Source organism: Typopeltis vanoorti, chromosome 6, assembly GCF_054136105.1.
Source record: "Typopeltis vanoorti isolate ZY-2024b chromosome 6, IOZ_Tvanoo_1.0, whole genome shotgun sequence".
Lineage (NCBI taxonomy): Eukaryota > Metazoa > Arthropoda > Arachnida > Uropygi > Thelyphonidae > Typopeltis > Typopeltis vanoorti.
The window spans coordinates 47,833,057-47,857,895 of record NC_143554.1 but is presented as its reverse complement, the minus strand read 5'-3'; the positions used below and the strand labels follow the sequence as shown (position 1 = coordinate 47,857,895).

Here is a 24,839-nt window from a genome sequence, read left to right as displayed (position 1 = left end):
TCAGCAGGCATGCAATCAGGAATGCATATCCATACTTGAAGTAAAAAAAGCCATCAAAAGCCTGAAATGTTGAAAGGCAGCTAGAGTAGATGATATGCAACCAGAAATGCTCAAGTATGAACTATACAGTGGCTGCACTGCATAGTTCAGAAGGACGAATTCCGGATAATTGGAGTAAAGCTCTATAGTACCCATATATAAAAAGGGAAATAATAATAATTCTCACATTCAGTTTTATTATTATTATTCATGACGCCTCCAAGGAGTCCGAAGACCCATTGCGGGAGGACACCTACTGTACAACTCTCAGTCTCTACCACTACACTGAAACTCTACTACCAATCATCTACATCAGCGCCATCTACCGCCCACCACAACTAGTATTTTTTGTCTGTAAATCGAGTGTGTTCTAAAAGGCTGATTTGTCGTTGTGCGGGGAGAAAAAACCCTGCTACCTCCATATGAGATCGGCTAACTCACTTTCGATTGTAAAAGTCTATATAAAGATTTCTCCCATCATGACGAGACTCAAACTGAGGCCTTTTCCAATTGCAAGGTACAACATACCATCGTTCTTCCAATTGCGCTATGGAGGCATTTAAATTACAGAGGTATTTCTCTACTGAGTGTTCCCTGTAAGATTTATGTTTCTCAAGTATACTTGAGAAACGGTTGAGAAGGATTGTGGAAGAAAAACTTCGTGGAGAAGATTTTTACTTTACGACAAATAGTTAAGAAATCATGGGAATATATATATCAAAGATCTGTATTTAAGTTTTGTAGATCTGGAAAAAGGATATGACAAAGTGCCAAAGAGAGAAGCTATTTCAAAACACTACAGCTGTATGGTGTCAATGGAGCATTAAATCAAGCAATACTTAGTCTTTATTTGAGTTGTAAGTCAGCAGTTAAAACACTGACTAAATTGAATAACTGTTGTATGAAGGTCAGCAATAACAAGACAAATGGCACTGAAAATTAAAATATCAACTGCATTGTGAATGGAGAACCTTTCACAATGCAGTTGGTAAATTTCAGCTACTTAGCCATGATTTTTAGTGAAGATGGTAAATTAAATATGGAAATAGACAATAGAATCAATAAAGCTGGTATGACAGGAAGTCAACTGAATAAATTTATGTGGAATAAGACTTAAATTAGCTGTATACAAGACAATGATCAAGCAAATTTTAACTTACGGATCTAAGAGCTGGGTTAGAAATAAAGCACTTGACCAAAGACTAGAGACAGCAAATATGAGCGTCTCCGAGAAAGATTAAGGGCATGAACAGATGGGCTCAATGGCAATATCATATTAAAAATGAGGATATTAGGAAAGAACTTGATATTGTCAGCATCCAGGAATGCGTTAGCAAAGCTAATCTCAGGTGGTATGGTCACTTAAACAGAATAGGCGAGGTAAGATTAGCAAAACTAGTATTCTCTGCCAGGTTGGCAGGAAAGGGACCCAAAGGAAGACCAAGATATAGGTGTATTGATAGATCCTGAGTGGATGAAATTTAAGAAATTATTCACTCACAGTCTAACATAAGAATTTGGCTAACTCTGATAACCTGGTTAACAGCACACAGTTCTGAATTTATGTTGTATAGGAAGTTGTGTAATAACATGTAAATCGCACTAGAAAAATCTTGTAGTCGAAAATTAAACTGAAGGATTATCAGATTAGTGAATTTGTAATAAGGAAATAGTAATATAATCTTGTCACATTAAGCTGTCTTAAACTTAATAAGTCACCAAACAAGTTAAGAGTACGAGTGCAAAGGTCAAGTTACATACGCACGTATCGGCCACAAGCTACAACGTACGAGGAAGATGACGCAAGCGGGATTCTCTAGAATACGGCAGCTAGGACTTTGAGGATCATCTTGAGGGCATAAAAACTAAGGGTCATGTGGAAAAGAAGGGAGAAAATATAAGGCAATGCGCGTGATAATGTGAGGCTTTTTTCTGGTTGTTCCTGACTTCACCTTGAGGATTCCTGACTAGCGGACGGAGTAGGGACAAGCGAGAGGGTCCCATAATGCCGGACAGGCATTCTGAGTAAGCTGAACAAGATTCCATGACAAGCAGCACGCAAATCTTTGGCCCACACAGAAATTGTGCCGGTCGCCAGATGTCCCACTCAAGTAGGAGCAGAGACAACACTATATCGAGGCAGTGAGAATGTAAAATGGACTGCGTAGTCATAAGCCTATTGCAGAAGCAACCGATCGAAGGAGGACCCGAATTAACAGACCTTCAGAAAAAAAGAATGGGTAATGAAAAGACCTTTACTATATGTTTGAATGAGACAGAATTTAATGTTAGATTATATTAAGTGGACAATTCATAGTGGACTATAATAAGGATCTGTATTTTGAGATAGAGTAATTCTGCTGAACAAAGGAATGTCAGAAGTGAAATTTTAGCTGCATGTGACTGAGATTATATGTGAATTTGTAATTTTGTAGATGATCTATACCAGAATAGTAACGGGTTGTGAAATGTCTTAAAATGTAGCATGCAATAAGAGTTTGATTTAAAATAACATAGTTAGCTAGTTTTAATGTTTTGTAGTTTGTGTGTGATTAGCAATTTGATCTGTGAATGTTTTGTTGAATTAGCATTGAGTAACTAACTTAGCAAGAGATTTTGAAAAGCTTAGTATCCTATTCCAATTACAGTTGTAAAGTGTAATTGGAATAGGATACTAATATTCCAATAAACATTTTTAGTTGTATATGCCTGATTTCGAGAATTCAAATTACCACTTGAAAAAATTTAGAACCACAGCTGGAGGGAACTTAATGAAAGTGTTTGAGTAAGAGATTATTGGCCACAATTGCAATTAGTACCAGTATCTATTTAGTGTATATTAGAATGAATGCCAATTAACCTAGGAATATTTCCTAAATTTGAATAAGCTCATATTATAGGACTCTGGCTGGCGCAGCAATAAAAAATAAATTTGCTAGTGTCTGAAAAGGAAGCATTCCTAGGTAGAGTTGAGTAAGGCACTCTTAAGTATATCAGTATAATATATCAGTGAAGAAAGTAAGGAAGAAAAATAAATAAATAAAATATAAAAGGAAGAGAGAAAGAAAGATACAAATAAATAGACAATATCTTTAACAATAAAGACAGATAAGAAGAGATATAACAAATGGTGCAGCCGGTAGGATGTGTTTAGCCCGAAAAGAAAATAATTGAATAGAACCTAAAACAGAGTAAGTGGTCTTGAATTCGCATCAGGCAGTAATTGGAATTGAAAAATTTGAAAAAGAAGGGTTAAATTTGGTTAAATTTTGTAAAGTGTGTGTTGATAACGAGTATGTCTCATCCAACCAGCTCTGAACTAGACGATTCGGAATTTTTTCAAATAATAAATCCCCAGCAAGTGATTCCACAGTTCTCTGGAGAAGAGACCGATGACGTAGTCACGTTCTTTGAGTTTGTAGAAGAACTTAGAAGGATTGGCAGATGGTCTGACTTCCGACTTCTTAAGCTGTTATGCAGCAAGTTGGTAGGAAAGGCCAAGACCTACTTTCAATCATCGCCAATCCTGAAAGAAACTCGTGATTACGGGAAATTTAAGGAGGTCTTGATCTCACAGTTTTCCAGAGTGGAAAAATGGAAGCTGCAGAAGATAATACAAGGAGAGGGTATCTGAATTTTATAACAGACTATGAAGACAAGCACCACTTGGACTGGACGGTATTCCGACAGTTTCAAATAGTCCTTCGACAGGAGTCGAGAGAGAGATAGCCTTTGGAAAAGGTATAGCCAATTTGGCTGAATGCTACAAGGCTGTGACAGAATGGGAACAGTTGCTAGGAGACATTAGTCCTGCAGCCGCTCCTGTACATGTCAGGGTGATTGACGAAGGAAAGGATAATGGCAAAGACATAATAACTGCAAAGGGAGATAGGAGAAAGAATGAGCAAATGGCGGCACAGATACGGAGTGAGGAGAATAGCGGCAAGTCAGTTTGCCAGATCATCACAGGCATTCCCGATCACAGCAGGATCCGTTCCATAATTAAACAGGAGGTCGAAAGACTACAACAGCCTGTTATGGAGCGTCTTGATGCGGTGCTTAATTGACTTCAGTCAGGCTCTACAGAAAACTCAGAGAATGCCTGCTCCCTAACCTAATTCGTAGAAGTTGAAAGGATGCAAGAACCACTACTTAGTAAGATGGACTCTATAATGAATAGACTGACAGAGCTATCTGCACATTGCAAGAGTGATCCTCCTTTGTCTTCAGATGGAGAGAATGCAAGGGGATACCACCAGGAAACCCCATGGTGTTATAGATGCAACAAGCTGGGACACTTAGCCAGGAACTACTACTACTACAGACAAGATAGGACAAACAGAGATTTCTCAGAGGCTAAGTCTCATGTTTGCATTAAGCAAGAAAAAGGGGGAAAAGGAAGGAAGATCAGAAACAGCGTCGAGACGACGGTTGAAGGAAAGGTATGTGAAAGAGGAATAAGAGTGTTAATTGACACAGGTTCCCAGGCCTCGTTCATATCTGAATACTGCTTCAGGGAAATAGAGCCCTATGTAAAGGCGAGGGTAAAAGTTCTGAGAGAGCCCATTAAACTTTTAGGAACATCCCAAAAGTTTATTGGGATATTCCCAATTAACTTTTGTACTTGACTGGTGACCATATGGGAATAATCCAATAAGAGTATCAAAAAAGCATTGTTCACAAAATGACATCAAACTGTTGGCTACAATGATTGATGGATTTTTCAGGAGATCACGAATGCCATTTTGAATACATACTGATAGCTTAATTTTGATCTGTGCACTCAGATTACACAAAAAATAAAGACAGTGTCTTAAAAAAAAAAAAAAAAAAATTACTCCAGACAATGTCTTTCAAAGATAGTTTCTCAATTTTTATCACCATGAATGGTGTTTGTTTATCAACTGATATTCAAAGCAATATAATAAATTTTCTGAAATACCAGGTTTGTTTTTAAAAATTATATGCTTATAAATCAAATAAAATTTGACTTAGGTTTTGAAAACAAAAATAAATCAAATTTTAAAGAAAAAAGATGATAGCTCATGACTGTTTCCTCATGTGCACAAAAAAATAATGTGCTCATTTTAATTCCTCTTATATTTCAGAAGAACAAATTAAGCATAAATACATTTTAATAGAAGAGTAACTTGGAAAATTTTTTAAAGAGAAAATAAGTTAATATTTACCTTCTGGCCTTAGCACTAGATATTTTAGAATATCTGACAGGGAAATTATACCCACAACCATTCCTTGTTCATCCACCACTACCAATCGATGGACCTGTAAGTTGAGGTATGACTTTACATTTTCAGTGGATACAAGATATTTAAATTTATTCAAACAAGGGAATCCTGTCAAAATCAATATGGTCTCCTTATTTTTAATGTTAAAGCTCTTTGATCAGTACTCAGCCAAATTTGTTTTGGCATATTGAACTAGAATGATATTTTTTGTCCATTAATAAAAATTTCATTTTGATAATTGAATGTAAACAGATTCTTTTAAGAACGTGTGTGGAGAAAACTTTACTTAAATTAATGGAAAATTAACTTTTTTTATGAACATTTTAGTTTTTAAAGTGGCAACTATATTATTTGTATAGCAGTTAGAAAATTTTATGTATAAAGCACGTGATTTCATATGTTGGTGACCAATTCGTACATGCTTTCTTTCTTTCTCCCCTTCAGCACGAATTGACTATTGTTGACAATCTGCCAACTTCAGTTCTATGAACTGTGGGTGTACAATAGTTGGTTTCTTCAAAGAGAGAACCATCCCTTAAAAAAAAATGATCATAGCAGTATTTTTTACATGAAAGATTTTGGGTAACGAGCTCTAGAATCAGTGATTCTAATACTAAAAGTTTGTCTCAGATATGTTGATATATTCACCATTTCGTTCCCATGGTTCTAAAATTTTAAATATCTTCCTCGACCACATGAACAAAACGCATCCCATTCACAAGTGAAAACAATAACTGTTTATTTTCTGGATAGACTTGTCACAGGTCTTCCATCAGGCTGCCTTTCTTTAACTGTGTGTATTGTAAACCAATATATATGCACAAAGAGATTTATATCACTATCCAATGCAAAAACTAGGAGATCATTAGCATCCTCGAGAACAGAGTCCTAACAATTTCCTCTGATGAGCAGGCTCTGAAAAATGAGCTACAAATAATATGCAAAACATTTATAAAGAATGGTTGAACAGGAAAACAATGAAAAGGATCCTTCCCAAGAATGCTATCAAAGACTACAATAAGACCATACCCATCCTTTATGTTGGGGCTCGACAAATTATGAAAAATCCTACTTGCCACAAAAAAAAAAAAAAAAGGGTACTGGCCCAATCTCATTTTTAATGAGATATCTCAATAAGTTAACAGCAGTTTCATAAAGTGATTAATAGTGCTCTATTATTGTTTGAGAACTATTTCAAGAAGGTGAAGTTAATAAATAATAAGAAGAGCAGTAAAACCAACATTGACTTTATTGAGAATATAATTTGTTCCATTAATTTTTGTTCCTAGAATGGATGGTTATCTAAATTATGCACTTTATTCTGTGTTTTCTTAAAGTTAAAACACAGCCTTTTGTAAATTTATTTAGTAAATAAAAGGTCTGTGTAGCTTAACATTTTCTGTGCTAAGCTGCCCAAAGTTAGACTTAAGTTCAAGTCTGGTTGTCAACTGGCAGTATTATTTTCTAAACCCTTCTTCAACTGGTTTTAAGTTAGTCAATCTCTGGCATGGGTAAGCAGGGTTTTTTCTCCAGAAAACTCAGGTTTTTTGTCCCATAAACTCAAGAAAATCGACCGTAGAATCCACATTATTTCAAACAGTAACATATCCTGTTATGGTTAGGTACCAAGAGATGGCAGCACTTGTTTGCCCATCTCTTCATCAGTTGCCACTTCTAATTAGTGATAGTCATGGGTTAGCTATCTCTGATTAGCTACTGGTGGAGATTAAATTGCCCACTCAGTCTCCAAAAGCTAGATAGGGTTTAAAGGCCTCACCTACCTCCCTATAAGGAAATGAAAGGCATTCATTTTAAGGAAAAAATTAATAATAAAAAATAAAAATATATTTTGTCCCGTCTGTAGCCACTTACCATGGGCAAATGGGTAAACATTTGTCAAGCCCTATCTTATGTTAAATGAATATCTAAGAAAACAGAACACTGTAAAAACACAATACAGTATTAAGGCTAAATTCAAACCACCCACAAAATTAAAAATCTTACTTAGCTTCTCTAAAAGTCCCCTTGCCTACCCAAAAGTACAAATCCAGTGCACCTGTAATTTGCCCTATGTGAGGCAAATAGGGCTTGCAACCCACAAATGACAAATTAAATTCTTTAATTAAGAAAAATCAGGCATGCCACAGGAACCCAGTCCTTACATCGTACCAAACTGTGATACAAAGCAAAACTGCAAGATGGTAATCCATTCCAATCTCAATAAGAATGATGGCCTAATAATACCAAGAGTCTAACCCATCTAGGAATTAAACAAGAAAACATGATGGCAGAACTTCCAAAACCTCCAAATACAAGAAAACCAGAATACATATGATTTTGTAACCATACAATAAACAGAACTGATAAATAATAGGAGTGTAGAAAATTAAACCCAACCAATAGTAATCGATGTGGTTTCACTTATTTAAGTGTTATTTTTTTTATTATTTAATTTTTCTCTTCCTGTTTTTCCTTCCTTCAGCAGAAGTCAGGCTAGAGTTAACAGTTATGCTGTAGCTTACTAGCATATATAGTGGCCCAGAATGCATGTTTTTGTGTGTTTATATCAAGGCCATTATCCTGATAATGGCCTTGATATAAAGGTCAAAACATTGCATGTTATTTTATCTTAGTTTAAAGTAAAGTAACTGCTCTAACATGGAAGTTTGTTGAAATTCTTCACAATGAAGGGTCAGAAGATGAAAGTGCAATTTTTCCAAGAGGCAAGTTTCCTATATTTAGTTCTTTCAAAATTGGCTTTAGCATTTGTGAATAATTGTTACAGGCTGAGGTTGAAAATGTATAGGTTGAAAATGAAGCTGGAGTTTTTGTCTCAAGTCAATAATGGCATCTTACTTTTTGCCCTTAGCCTTTCTTGGAAAAATCAGGGTTGTATATTAGACAATTAGAATTTTGAACAGAGTGAGAATGAAGGCTCTCATTACAACATGGATAATTTCTGTAACACAAATACAACAAGCATGTCAATTTGTGGACAGGAGTAAATGCCCTGAAAATCAACCCATTTAGTGGTGGTGCATCAAAGGATGCCAGATTGTATATGGCCCACCAGAGATGAAACTTAATGAAATTATAATATGAATTACAAAGAGATCACCTTGTTGATCACTTACAAGAGAATTGATTAAGGAAAGGTCTGGAGCGTTGGGAGAGTGCAGAAGATTGTATGGTATTGTGGTCTACATGAACACTTTATTTTAAGTAGCTTCTAATAGGAAATACTGAAAAAGGAGCCAGGTGAAGCTGTCACCAAGAAAGATGATCTCACTGTCTGGGTAGACAATCTTTCTCGACTATTCACAGCTTCAACTTCTTATCATCAAAGCTCAATAAATTGAGCTTTGATGATAAGAAGATAAGGCAGAGTGACCAGATAAATATATAGATAGATAGTGATATACAATGGAACAGGGAAACCTTGAGCGAGAGAGAGAGAGAGAGATGAACAAAAAAGAAGAGATGCAAGATTAGATATCCTCGGATAGGAATATCAAGCTACATGAACCGCAACACATGTGACACCCTTGTGGCAGAAGGATTCACATACAGTATAAAAGAGTAGAAAAGCTTACGTGTCAGAAATTCATATCTAATTATTTGATGGTATTAATTCACAACAGATTAATAAAAAAAAAAAAAAAAATCAGCTAACGCCTTTTTATTCCCGTATACGGGGAGTAGGCGAGGCCATTTAGCCCTATCTAACTTTTGGAGACTGAGTGGGCAGTTCAATCTCCACTGGTACCAATCAGAGTTAGATGGCCCAAGGGTATCACTAATTAAGCAGTACACAGCGAAGAGAGACGGCTCAAATGTGCCGCCATCTCGTGGTCCCTAACCCTAACGCAATATATTTAATGTCTGAAATAATGTGGGTTCTACGGTCGATTTTCTTGAGTTCACAGGACGAAAAACCCGAGTTTCCGGGAGGAAAAACCTGCTTGCCCGTGCCAGAGATCGACTAACTTGGGAACCGGTAGAAAAAAGGCTTAGAAAAATTTCCTCTAGTCGCCGACTAGACTCGAAACCAAGTCTTCCTTCGTGCGGCCAAGCGCCGTGGTGCACAAACGGCACATCCACTGAGCTACACAGTGGATGTGCTATGTACATATGTACATAGTGGATGTACTAATAAGAAAATGATATTATTATTATTACCCTAAGACTCCATGGTGTCTTAGAGTAATAATAATAATCAGACGCATCTATGAGTTCCTTTGTCATACACACTGCTCCTCATACCTTTCCTTAAACATATTCAAATTCTCTGCAGACACTACTCTCAGGCAAGGCATTACAATCATTCACAAGTCTACATGCAAAAAATCTGCTTCTCACTCCCTTGCACACGCTATTCTTATAGCAATTCCAGGAATGCCCTCTTGTTCTTTTCTGATCTCCCACCATTTTATGAGAAACCTCTTCAACGTTAACCCTACAGCAACCCCTTACCAACTTACACGTCTCTATCATATCACCCCTCTTTCTCCTATCCAATGGACTATAAACTGCATTTTCTCAACCTTTCCTCATATTCAACATTCCAGAGATCAAAAAAAAAACTACTTTAGTCAGTTGCTCTGAACCCTTTCCAACATCTTTGTCCTTTTGAAAACCAGGTGACCGATTCTGTGCACAGCAGTCCATGTATGTGGCCTAGTCAGAACCTAGGAACAAGAATCTCCTTACTTCTACAAGTCAGTGTCTTCTGCATCATTCCCAGAATTTATTGTAGTGTCCTCTAAATTTTAGATCCATATCCACCATCACCCAAGATCTCTTATTTCCTTCACCTCCAACAATATATCCCCACCAAGTGTAAATTCTACATCCCATCATTATTTGCTAATATTATGTCCAGCATCTTCAGAGCACAAAAACATGCAAAAAACCTGCTTCTCACTCCCTTGCACACACTTTTCTTATAGCAATTGTTGCTGTTCATGTCACAGCACATGAACAGCAACAATTTGGTATAACAATGGGGCTAGTTTAAAAAATTGTAATGGACAAGTGCTAATTGGCACAATCTATTGTTGAAGAGAGAGAGAAAAAAAAAAGTATTAATTTGATCTTAACACAACTATCTCCTAGATTTTTGATATATCCATACTTGTTGAGCTTTGGAGAATGTTTTAAAGCTGCTACTAATTCCAAAAACAATCTCTCTGACTTATGACCTGTGTAGCACTTCTGTTTTCTTCCATTTTATCTTGTGTGAAAGGGTATCCAAGGCATGGTCTGCTAGCCCCGACTTGCCATAATAATGAATGCGACAAATATATTTTTTTTGTGTTCTCCAAGTCAGTGGTTCTTCTTGTCTGTCCATAGTAAGGCAAGGCACCAATACAAGACACTTCATATACTGCTGGATGTGATAAAGGAGAGAGTTTGTCCTTAGGTTAATGGATGAGAGTTGCCAATTTGACATAAGGTTTAAATGTGGTGTGGAACTGATACATTAATTAAGCACTGTAGACATATTTTTGGATGTACCCTGAATGTATGGAATGGCAACAGTTTTGCTGTAGTGTTGTGTATTAGGCAACGGAGGGGATTTCTGCAGGATATCAAACTGCATTAATGATATGTTCAAAGAACACTTTCGGAAACATTTCTGTTGTTCTTATGTGTATATACAAAATTTTTGTTGTGTTTTTATTTATGTTAATCCTACTACACAAAACATTGTAAACCTATTGTACATTAGTACTGTGAGTGAGCCTGTTAGATAATATGGAAACCCAGCTCTAGAGTCAAGCAATAATGTTTCCTGTTGATTTGAACTTGAATCTGTTTATGTACATAATACTAAAGAGAACTTCACCAATGCTCTGTGAGTTCTGGAAGCAAACCAATCTCAAAATTTTGGCTGGCATGAAATTTTAAACTAAAACCTTCAAAAGTGTCTGGCTACATTCAATGCCAATGGATATCAAATATGCACAAAACAAATGTCATTGAACTTTCAATAAAAAAGGAAAATCCAACCCAAAACATGGAAATCTATTATGTTGCTATACAGAAAATTGAAGTACATTGTTCAAAGAGCTTGCTAACAAGAACTGCTAAACTCATTGATGCTGCCAACAGCCAATTCACAAGGAAAATCTGGCATTTGCACTTCTGGTGAAAAGATCAGGGTTCAACCATTTGAGTATGAAGAATGTTTACATAACTTTTTCAATTCAGCATGAATTAGATAACTGCAAAGATGAGGAGGATTTCCATCCCACCTATTTTGTGCCAGTGAATTATCATGTTAAGATTATTTTAGTGGTGTAAAATGTTTTAATCATCATTTACACATCAACAAATGCATGGATGGGAAGTGTCTGTTGAAACTGAAATAATATTTGGATAGAATCAAAACCTGGATATGATGCATGCATAAATCATTTACATAATTCATCCATATGGCCATTTAGGTGGCGAAAAGTGATTTTATCTATTTCATTCAAAGACGTCCCATTCTCCAAAGTGCCTTAAGGAATTTAAATATGAAATCAAGCAATTCACAAGGGGTGCTTAAGGGTCAAAGCTGTATAACTGAGAGGAGAGTTCCGCATAGCCTTTAAAGGAACGCGGAGAACCGACCAGGGCTTCTGACCTGAGGTCCAATCCTCACCTTCTCGTGGTGCACCCTGTTGGGTATCTACCTGGATACTGAACGAACAAGGATGGGCTGGCAATCTGGGATTTAGCTGACCATATTGTATTCCTATTGGTTAAACCAAAATAAAAAAGGATGGTACATGACAAAATTTCATGCTGGCTGGGTCGCTGCCCGGATAAACAAGGCCCCTGTTGTTTTCGCCAGGGAACCAGTGCGAACAGCGAAAAGTCAACTACTGGAACAAATCGGAAAACACACCCCAACCAGAGTTAAAGATCGGTACTATCAACATACGAAGCCTGAATGGCAAAGAAATGAAGCTAGCGGAGGAATTAGATAAGTACTAAATCGACATAAGAGGGGTGACTGAAACAAAAAAGACAAAAACTGGCGAGATCTGAGCAATAAATACAAAATGTTATATTCAGGGAATGACAATCAAGGAAAAGAAGGAGTAGCCATAGTATTCAACACAAAATATGAGGCTCATCTTCTTGAATAGCAGGCAGTGTCAAGTAGAGTGATTTGGGTAAATATCAGAATGGGGAACTGGACAATGAGACTTATTTGTGCCTATGGTGCCACAGAAGGTCGTACTAAGGTAAAAGTGGAGGAATTTTTTTGAGGCTCTAGAGAAAGCTACTGACACAATGAAAAAGGAAAAGTTGGTCCTTGTTGGAGATCTAAATAGAGTAGGAAGTGATTGTCAGACATACAAAAATGTCTTGGGAAAATTTGGAGAAAAGAGCAAAGCTAATAATAATGGCAAATACCTGTTGGATTTCTGCTCAGGACATGGACTGGTTATTACTAACACTATGTTCCAACATAAAAATTTGCACAAATTCACATAGAGAGAAGAGGCAAGGAATAAGAAAAGTCTCATTGACTATATTATTGTGGATAGTGATGTTTTCTCCCTGCTCTCTGGTGCAGGTCACCAGAGTGTATAGAGGATTTGAAATTGGAAGTGATCACTATTTAGTCTTGAGCAGGATAAAATTGAATTTCATATTGAAAAGAATGACATGTAAGAAAGCGAACAAAAGTTGAGCAGCCCTCAGATGTGAACTGTAGACTAAAATACAAAGATTATTGAAGGAAAAATGAAAGAGTTTGAGAACAGGAACCAAACCTTGGAGATTCAGTGGCAAGCCTTGAAGAAAACCCTGATTGATTCAGTTAGAGAAGCATGTGGTGAATTGTCTGCAAGGATAGAAAAATCAGAACTCTATGGTGGACACAGGAAGTTAAAGAGGTAGTAAAGGAAAAGAAGAAAGCATATCAAAAGTTCCTGGCAAATAAGTCAGCTTGTGCTCTTAGAGAATACACAGACAAATGTAAGAAAGCTAAACAGTATGTAAAACTAGCTAAGCAAAAGTCATGGGAGGATTTTGGCAAGAACATAGAAAATAAATATCAAGAAGGTGGCAAAATATTCTGGAGGCTGTTGAAGAAGCTTAGGAATGGAGGAAAGAGTGCTGTAAAAGAAGTTAGAGACGATAAAGGTGAAATGGAAACAGGAGAAAAAGATATCCCTGAAGTATGGAATAATTACTTTGAAAATTTGCTAAATGAAACAAGCAGTGATGACAGCACAGTGATAAAAAACATTGACCAGGCATGCAGTCAGGAATACATATCCATACTTGAAGTAGAAAAAAGCCATCAAAGGCTTGAAATGTGGAAAGGCAGTGGGAATAGATGATATTCGACCAGAAATGCTGAAGTATGGTGGTATAAGAGTCTTACAGTGGCTGCACTGCATAGTTTAGAATGCCTGGACAGAGGGACGAATTCCCGATGATTGGAGTAGAGCTCTAATAGTACCCACATATAAAAAGGGAAATAAAACTGAATGTGAGAATTGCAGAGATATTTCCCTACTGAGTGTTCCTGGCAAGATCTATGCAAGTATACTTGAGAAACAGTTGAGAAGAATTGTGGAAGAAAAGCTTGGTGAAGAACAAGCTGGATTCAGGCCAAATAGAGGCTGTCAGGATCAGATCTTCACTTTACGAAAAACAGTTGAGAAAGCATGGGAATATAACAAAGATCTGTATTTAAGTTTTGTCGATCTGGAAAAGGCATATGACAAGGTGCCAAGAGAGAAGCTATTCAATACACTACAGTTATGGTGTCAATGGGGCATTATATCAAGTAATACTTAGCCTTTATTTCAGTTGTAAGTCGGCAGTTAGAATTGAAGTACAGGAAGATGGTGTGAGACAAGGATGTACATTAACCCCCTCTGTTATTCACTATCTACATGGATCACATTATGAAGGAAAGTGGTATTAAACATGATATCAAAATTGGAGATGTTAATGTCAGCTCTTTGCTTTATGCAGATGTTATACTTCTAAATAAATCTGCTACAAGTCTGCAAGATTCTCTGACTAAATTGAATAGCTGTTGTAATAGATATGGTATGAAGGTCAACAATAAAAAGACAAAAACAATGAAAATAGGCAGAATCATTGAAAATGTCAACTGTGTTGTGAATGGAGAACCTGTGGAACAAGTAAAACTTTCAGCTAATTAGGCACGATCTTTAGTGAAGATGGTAAATTAAATATGAAAACAGACAACAGAATCAACAAAGCATGTATGGTAGGAAGTCAATTGAATAAATTCATATGGAATAAGAGGGAAATTAGTCGAAACACTAAATTAGCTGTATACAAGACAGTGTTCAAACCAGTTTTCACTTATGGATCTGAGAGCTGGGTCAGAAGTAAAACACTTGACCAAAGACTAGAGACCGCAGATATGAGAGTCCTGAGAAAGATTAGAGGCGTGAACAGATGGCATCAATGGCAATATCATATTAAAAACGAGAATATTAGGAAAGAACTTGACATTGTCAGCATCCAGGAATGCGTCCAAACACCTGTGGCTCTCGGAGGCTTGGTTAAAACTACCACTTTTATATTAAAAAAAAAAAAAAAAAAAATCCCATCCCTACTTAAACAGAATGGGAGAGGAAAGATTAGCAAAACAAGTGTTCTGTGCCAGGTTGGCAGGAAAACGACCCAGAGGAAGACCAAGATATAGGTGGATTGATACGGTACAAATTGCCTTAGACGACAGAAATATAAGATCTGGTAATGTTGGGGTCTTGACAAGTAACAGACTTATTTGGAGGAAAATTGTACATAGGAAGTTAGTAATGATGTAAATTTTTCATGTAGTACTATCATATCCTGTACACCCTTTGAGGGAACATGGCAGGAATTTGATGATGATGCAATTCACGATAACCATTTTAGCTTTGATCTCAGAATAATCATTGAATATAGTTACTTTTTTGAAAGTTTTTAAGATAACATGGAAAGCTTAGCAGACAAACTGGTTTTGTCTATGTTTATGCCTCAAAGGCTATCAATTTTGAAACATCTTAGTTTCTGACTTATATATTATGCAATTATTTGCTGATTTCAAGCCAAAACTGAACTGTATATCTTTAAATTATATATTAGAAATGATTATGTTCAGTTATTAAAGTATTCACTCCTAGATGAGTCTGACTCCATGGGGTCTTAGGATAATAATATCTAAGTTACAAACTAAGATGTCTCAATAATTATATAACTTTAATTATTTACTAGAAAAATTAACAGAATAATTTCAAAATAACGATAAATCCTACCAATGAATGCTAAGTTATTCTTCTAACCATATTGCCTGAGAGAGTGGTGAAAGTGTGGATGGTTGGAGGAATTTAAGGAGTGATACAATATACTTTGTATCAGTGTTGATCTCCCACAATTAGTCTTGTAATTTCATGGAGGTCAAGATAATAAAAATAATATGAAATCAATGATTATGTTATGTTGCAAAAAAATAACAGATAACTTAATTTGTTTCGTTGTTCTAGTTAAGAGAGTTTACAGTGAGTTATACTAAATGATGATACTTGCCTCAGCCTTCACTATCCTTTCCATTACTGACAGTAAGGTATCATTCTTGGTACATGTGAGAACACCTTCAAAATACTGGCATTTCAAAAAGAAAACTGTATTAGTGCATGAAGTATTTTATATGATTATGTGATAAACAAAATGTCTAGTTAAATCATCTAATTCAATAAAATATTCAGAAAATTATCCTCATCTAGTAAGTAGTTATATTAACAGCAATAAATTATTAAAATTTAATAATTTTTCAGATATTTTCCTTTTACTTCTTGCTGCAAGAGTCTATCCAGCATGCAACAAATTCGCAATAACATTTATATATAAATGGTATAAACTCCTCAATATTCATGTTTACTTCGTACATCACAGATCTTAATTCTCATAGTTTATGTTGCTAAAGAGGAAGTAAAAAAATGCAAGTAATCTAATAACATTGATAAAGCTAGAGTTTACTATGGCTAGTGCTTTTAGATGAATAGTCATTAAAGACATTTGGATTCATTCAACAAACAGATCCAAATCAGGTTGAGACAGTAATAAGAAGTGTGCTTTAATTCTACCTTTTTTTTAATATGTATATGACTTCATCCACAAAAGTTTAAAACCTATAGTATATATCACCATCGATGGGCTAAAGCTTTTTTCTCTATTTCATCAGTCTTATATAATTTTTGTATTTTTATTTATTTTTTTACATGTGGAAATTCTGTCCTAGAGATGAAACATGGAATATTTGCAAGCCACTTCAGCACTCGAATAAGCAAGACAGAGGTCTAGGCCTCACAACAGGCAATGAAATGATCTCCCACTAAAGGCAATCACAAGCATCCATGCCTGCGATGGAATTTACACCCACACCACAGCCTGCTGGTTGGAAAGTAGTTATACTAACCACTTGTTAAACTATATATATATATATATATATATATATATATACACACACACCCACACATACTTGGCTAGCCATTCTTTCAATTAGCAGCTAACTGTAGTAATACACTGATACAGTGCCAAAATACTAAAAAAATTGTTAGCTAATGATATTATTATTTTCAGACCTCCATAGAATCACATGATTCGTCATGGGAGGTCAATGTTATTCAGCACAAAATCTATCATAGCACTCCTTAAGCTCATCCACAGTCTGCACATTTACCACCCTCCACGCAAAAAAACTTACTTCTTACCCTTCTATTCACTATCTTCTTTTGCAACCTCCAGGGATGGCCTTTTGTCGTCCTTGCTCCTTTCCCTCATTCTACAATATAAAAATCTCCTCAGTATTAATACATTAATAACCATTCAACAGTTTAAATGTCTCGATCATATTCTCCCTTTGCATTCTATCCATTAAACTCTGCAGTCTACATGCACTCAGCCTATCCTCATAATCAATATTGTACAATCCTGATATCATATTTGTTATTCATCTCTGCATCGTCTCCAAGGTTACCTCATCACCTTCAAATAATGATGACCAAATCTGAGTGCAGAAATCCAAATGTGGTTTGATCAAAGCTTTATACAATGGGACAAGCACACTTATTGCTTTTAATCAATGTTCTCCTCAACAGTGCTGCAATTCTCTGAGATGTTTTCACAACCTTTGCAATATGTCCTCAGAACTTCTAATCTCTATCCACAATCACCCAAAGATCCCTTGCTTCCTCCACTTCTTCCAGTATAACTCCAAGTATGAAGAAACCCATCTGTGAATCATAAATTTGAAAACCTTGCATTAAGCTGACATTCCCATGTCTTTGCCCATCCTTCCAACTTATTCAGATCCTGTTGAAGAGCCAAAACATCAACACTATTATTAATAATCTTCCCAAGCTTCACATCATCTTCAAACAACTGAACATCTCCATGTACTCCTATGACAATATCATTGACATAAGGATTGAACAGTAATGGTCCCAGGACTGAACTCTGTGGAGCTCCACTCAAACTTCCTATTCCCTGATACTACTTCCCCCATATACAACTGTCTGATATCTATCAGAGAGCCAATAACCAATCCAATCCACTAACATGATATCCAAAACCAATATGATGCAAATTAAAAATCAACTTATGTGGCACTCTGTTCAAATGCCTTGGAAAAATCCAGAAACTGATAGTGTGTGTCTCACCCTCATCCACTGCTCTTGTTACTCTATAATAAAAAGTAACCAGATTACTAAAACAAGCATGCCCTTCAACAAATCCAATACTAGCCTGAATAAATAATATTACCCTCATCTGCACAGTTCTATATACAAGTTCTTATCAATTTCTCAATGCCAGAAGAAATGCAAACAGGCCTATAGTTTGATACCTCAATTCAATCCTCTTATGCAATGCAGTGAATGTCACTGAAAGATTGGTATTTGTGCATTCATCATTGATGTAGATGGAATTCTGAAAAGAATAGTAACAATTGTACAGTACTCAGAGTAACATTTATTTTTTAAATTAAAAATAAAAAAAATTCATGAATCATCCACTCACAAGAGATTAGTATTACTTCCAAGTCTCCATGGAGTCCAAAGTCTCATTGCAGGAGGTCACATACTCGCATGTCACAATGACTATCATATCTTGCTTTGAACACATTAAATGTTGGAGCCCTCACTAACCATTCCAGCAATGCATTCCACTCATTCATGACCTGTCAAGCAAAAAAAACTCTTCCATCCCTACTCACATGACCCTTGTACAGCCTCCAGGGATGATCTCTACTCCTTATGTCACCCATTATTCTATGCAATAATTTTCCTGTATTAATTTGTTAGGCTCCTCTCACCAGTTATGTATCAATCACATCACTCCTATCTGCCAAGCTCTGAAGACCCCCATTCCATCAATCTGTCCTCATACTCAATATCACAGTCCTGAGGCAGTCTTAGTTATTCCAATGTTTCCCTATCACCAATATAGCCAAGTAACCAGATCTATGCACAGAAATCCAAATGAAGCCTAATTAGCAGCTTATAGAATGGAATTATCACCACTTTATCCTTACATGTCAACATTCTTCACATTTTAGCAATTTTTGAATAACCCTTACAACTACTGCAATGGGTCCCCTGAACTTCAGTTCCCTATCTACCAAGATGTCCAAATCCCTTGCTTCCTTCAATGTAGTACACCTCATTTAATCTTCTTTCTGGCCAAAGTGCATAACTTCACACTTACAACACTGAAATGACCTCCATTCTTCAGTTCAAAGCACGAAACTATTCAAACCCTCTTGTAACAACGCATCAGAACATTACTGACATTACTCTTTCTAATTTAGCATCATCAGCAAATAACTGAACATCTCCTTTCACACCATGAACTATATCACTGGTATATAAGTTAAATAGCAGTGGATCCAGAACTGAACCCTGTGACACCCTACTCGACATTTTCCTTTTTTTGGAACACTGCACCTCCATACACAACACTGGCTCCTCTTAGTCAACCAGCCTCGTGACCAAGCTACCAAAATGACTATCCAAATCCATCCTGCCCAATTTCAACAGTAGAAAAATCCAAATAAATCATTTGTATGAGCTTTTCCTCCATCTAATAGATTAGTCACACTATTATAAAATGTATCCTCTGAACCTCAGGAATACAATCTAACATGGCCCTAATTAATTTATTCTGGACCAAAGCCCAGGTACTACTGATTTTTCTCCCTTTCCATTTGTCATATAGATAGTATATAGTACATGGGAGCCTCCACAGCTGTCAGTATATACAAAGCCCTTTGGATGGAAAGACCTGGGTTCGATTCCCATCCATGACGTAAGGAACTTTCATCTGGTCTCATATAGAGGTGGAGGTTTTTTTTCTCTCAGTAATGCTGGTTTTTCATACCTCAAAACAGGTAAACCAGTCCAGTGAACACACACAGCTACAGTCATAAATATGGCAAGGAATGCAATGGGAAACGACCTTGCTTCATAATCATCTCTCTAGTACAGCAGCATATTGCTACCCCACCAACCATAAGGTTGAAGGGAAAATACACGTAGGACATGAGGCTTAGTACCTTGGGTAGGTTTATGGCTACATAACCAGAAAACCTCCTCGAGCAACCAGACATAGAATCTTTACAAGCCATTTCAGTCCTCCACTGAAGTACAGTAATGGTTTCATATTGGGTGATAATATTCATTAACCACCTAAAAACATGCAGCTTTGAATCCTGGGCATGGCAGGATTCAAAGCTGCAGCTTGTTTGGAGAGCAGACATGCTAACCATTAGATGAAGACCAGCTTACAAATCAGTCATTTTGAGTGCACGCATTTCTTTCTATTTACCCATAATAAATAAAAATTGCAATGCAAAACACTAGTAATAAAAACTAATTCATACTGCCAGCCACCTTGAACAAATACACTATCTTGACTGTACTTGAAAAATATTAATATCTTCAATCTAATTTACCTCAATCAAAAATGCTAGGATAGAGAATATCTAATTTGCACAGTGAATGCACATTATTATTATGTGACACCTCCAGGGAGTCACAAGACATGAAACATGACTTCAAGAAATAAAAGACCGACAGCTGTAATGAATAATTAGGATTACATGGTTTAAGAAAAGCCACAATAAGAAAGAAATATAAAACTTTCCAGATGAATATCCAGTTTTATGCATTTAATTCATGTGGTCAGATTCTTTCAGTACTTAATTTGCTATGAAAAACTTGAACAATAGGAAATTAGACATTAGACAGTCTATATTTCAAAAATGACAAGCTAAAAACTATAGCATATTCAAAACAAAATGTAAAAGATATACTACAGATATTGCTAAAAGTGTCATCTGTGTTCCTCATTCTTGGGAAGAGTGAGTAATCCTTTGGTAATAAACAGCCACAGGTTCCTGGTGCAAGTGGACAAAGTGGTGAATGAGTTTCATTGCATTGCAAATGTAAAGTCAATGAAGCACAGCTTCTGGATTTTAACCATGTAACCATACTGTACTAAAGCACAACATATGTTTACAACCATTCTCGAGTGAGATTCACATTATAGAAAATTTGAAAACATGTTAAGCACTTACTGTGATGTATGTACACATCAAAACAAGGTATCTATATAAGGCAGACAGTTATACAGATATCTTGTTTTGACGCATGTTATGAGTAAAACCAACAAGCCATTCTTCATGAAATAAAGATTTTTTTCCTGTAGAATTGTTCAGAGGACAAGTATACATTGAACTGAAGGCCTATTTGAAGAGAAATCATTTTTATTTATCTCATTAAAAACAAATTTTATGGGTGGGGTTAGGGAAAGCATCTCTATAAGCACTTTAAGGGGCCCAAAACAGAATATACATTTACCCAATTCTTTTTTTAAAACTTCCATACACAACAAAACAGAAGAATCTATAGCACATCAGTGCTATGTGTGAGGTGCAGGTAAAACTTGAGAAAGAAGAAACCTATTGACATTTTTCTTGATGAGTTTGGAACACTACATGAGGAAGGCTATTCCAGAGAACAGATAGAGATGGAATAAACAACAGGAGAAGTAGGTTTAGTGTTTGCAGTTGTACTGAAAAGTAATGTTAGACAGCTGCTGCTGCTATTGTTTGCACAGGCCCAAAAGAAAGTGGAGAATGATGATTGTTAGTTCAGTGGAGCTGTGACCATGAAAATACCTGTAGAAAAGGACAGTGCTGAAACAGTGCATCTGTGAGATAGTGAGTCTGTGAGAGAGGGATCATCTATGAGACAAACTACTCTCCTCTGGACAGTATTGAGAATTTTTAGCTTTGGTTGAAATAACCCAAACATATGAACATTATTCTAAGGATGGGTGAAGATTTGCATAGAGTTAATAGCTGCATGTGTGAAAAATCTTAAAAAATAATGGCAACATTATCTGCTGTATTTACCACTGTCCAAATTTTGTAAGCCACTACATCAGATAATGTTAATGAATGAGACAAGGTATCTTTGAGCCAGAGGAGGAGGTCAAAAGCAGATGATTCTATATTAGGCATTATCCAGAAGGCAATTTCAAATTTCCCAAAGGCACAGGTGGCATTATAAGTTATAGATGCATGTATAAAGGACATACAGCTGTTTCATGGATTGAATTTCTTAATAATAAAAAAGGCTGCAGATTCTGGTATACTATCAAAACACATTTAGCAAACACAATATCAAAATCCAACAATATCGCTATACCTCACTTAAGACAGGTTTTTAAGAGAAGTGTTATTTAAAACAGTGGCCTTACCTGACCTCTGTGTTCTAATGCCTTTGTAATGGTGACGTCCAGGTTGTTGTATGTCTTTTCAGCTGCCAGATTCTATAACAGAAAAAAAAAAGCTTAAAGACAAGATTTTATATTCATGAGCAATATCAAGAATAGCTTTTCTTAACCATTAATGATATTGCTTAATACAGTCAACACAAACTACTGAAAATTCTTGACCAGTCATTTCATAACACTCGTTCTATTCTAAAGGAAATTCACACAATAATGAACTATTCCTTACATCCATATGACTTCACTGAATCTTGAAGCATGACTTGTTACACTTCTCTAATATGAAGATTCAAATGTAGGATGCAAATGATTTGTATCCTACAGTCCTGTTTTGGAAATGAAAGAGGAGGATGGTAAGTTCGAAGCTCAATTAAAGCAGAGCATGATGGATAGGACTGATGATACAAAAAAGTTGGATCTACTATAATGTCTAAGAAGGTGTCTATAAATGAAAAGACTGTTCATGCAATGTTCACTTGGGAAGTGGCAAATTATGCAAGTTTTATAAAATAGGATATATATATATGTGAAAGATGCAAGGCAGGTAAATGCAAAATGCCTGAAAAGGTGTGGCTTGTCATGAGAAACTGCATGGCATAGTAATCGGCAATGCATACAAACTTGTGAATAAACAAATTTCCAAGCCAGGTGAATACACTGCATGGGAGTTAAATGAAATGTTTAAGCAATACTATGAGAACAGCAACAATGATGATTAGAAGCAATATAAAAAACAAGCTAGGAGAGTAATGACTGTGGTGAGGAAGGTGAAATCAGATTATGAAAGTTAATTGAAGAGGTCAAGGGAAATCCAAAAATCTTCATCACTATATAGTAAATAACAGAATCACCATGGAAGAAAAAGCTTAATAAATTTACAACTATGATACATTAGAAAAAATTGCAGCATTATTAAGTGTTCAAATTTAGTAAGATATACTTTCCATTAGCAGTCTGATAGTAAAATGGGATACAAAAGAATACAAGTAAATAAGTTAGAGGTACTAAAGCTATTGCATGAGTTTGATTTGACTAATGCAGTAGGATTGGATGTGATACTGGCAAGGGTGTCAAAGGGATGCAAGATAGTTGTTGGCAGTGTCCCTGACTTGATTGTTCAACTTAAGTTTCAGCACAAGTATGAGCATAACTTTAAATAATTAGCATGATCATTAAAGTATCGAAAAGGCTGATTAAGAGCATCCAAAGGTGGGTAGGTAGCAAGATGATCCTCTGTAGAGGGCAGCATTGTTTTGTTAAAGATGGTTCTTGCTTTAGCAATCTTCTCACATTTTCTAAATATAGCTGGGCAAGAAAATGTATATACCACAATATTTCTGGATTTTTCCAAAACATCTGACAGGATTTCATACCTGTATATACCTGTTTCCATGGTGACAGGGCTAGGGGAGTGCAGACTGCTAGGTATCTAAGTGATGTAATGAGGAGTGATGAGTCTAAGAGGAGGATGACCAGTAGGGCTATTGTTGTTTCACTTGTATGGTACTGACAACTGGAATGATATCCAGTTATTTGCTGATGTTAGTTGGAATGAGCAATAAGGACATATCTAATACAGAAACTCTGCAGGCTGACAACTTAACATTTAACTATAGAAGTAATTCTGTTTAAGCAGTGTCAGTTCAATGCTTCTATGCACAAGCATTCTGGACTAAACATTACATGCATATTATTATATTAACAAAATTTGCTGCAAGTAGTCAATGAAGCTAGACTTAAGAATTCAAGTTTTTGGTGCAACAGTGCCATCTAAATGTTAGGCTATTTATTATAAAGGCATTAGAACAAAAAGCCATCATTATAATTCTCCATTATAAGACCACAGCTCAACTAATGTGCACAGATATGATTATCTGGATTCAAAGCAATGAGTAAGTGAAACAATTAAAATTGCAACAGGCAAAAGATCTAAAGTCCTAATTTGGTATCCTCTAGTGTGATATAAAAAAGTTGATCATAAGATGGCTATTTCCTCCCAAGTTTTTGGTAACTTACAGTCAATACTTGTTAGTTAGAAGAATACTTCAAAGCCACTGCCAACTAAAAATATTTCTGACCTGTAACGACTTTATTATAGCACATTAGTTTTCTTCCGTCTAATCCTGTGTGAAGGGATGTCCAAAGCATCATCTTTCAGTCTAGATTTACCATAATAAAGGTTGCAAATGTATTTCTTATATTCTCCAAGGCAGATGTCAACAGATCTCGTCTGTCCACAGTAGGCAGACAAACAAGATCTGTTGACAGAAGTGACAGGGAATTTCATACACTCTGGGATGTGCTAGAGGATGAAGTTTGTCCTTTGGAGAGGAAATCAGTGTTGCTGCTTTGACATATGGTTTGAAGGTTACATTTTATTAGTACTTGGGCTATTTTTCAGGTGCACCCTAGCTATATGGAATAGTGGTTTTCTGCTCGTGTGTTTCGAGACAGGGGGAAATAGGGGAGAACCATGTAATATTTTATCTATTTGGTAAGGACCATAGCCAATGGCCAAGAAAGTATGGTGATGATAGATGAGTTCTGTAGAAAGAGCTGCAACATTAGAACAAATAACCCTGGCTCTATGAGGTAGCATTTTGAGAAATCCAGACTGCTGGGCTCAATTATGTTATTGTTAATGCAGATATCTGTCAGTGCATGTTGGCTTTCTATAAATTAAAACAAAGACAGTGAATCATCTGAAAGGCAAGTGACTAACCTGTC

At 36.1% G+C, this 24,839-nt stretch overlaps 1 protein-coding gene across 1 annotated transcript in view; it reads right to left on the bottom strand.

The window, feature by feature from the left end:
* Nucleotides 1-24,839, bottom strand: part of LOC150105438 (uncharacterized) — a 458,416-nt gene that overhangs the window by 2,238 nt on the left and 431,339 nt on the right. Inside the window, exons 15-17 of the mRNA XM_090393963.1 lie at nt 22,080-22,151; nt 15,846-15,920; nt 5,229-5,322 (exon numbers count right to left, since the gene is read on the bottom strand). Coding sequence (XP_090250089.1) covers nt 5,229-5,322; nt 15,846-15,920; nt 22,080-22,151 — 241 coding nt within the window. The remainder of the gene's footprint in view (nt 1-5,228; nt 5,323-15,845; nt 15,921-22,079; nt 22,152-24,839) is intronic.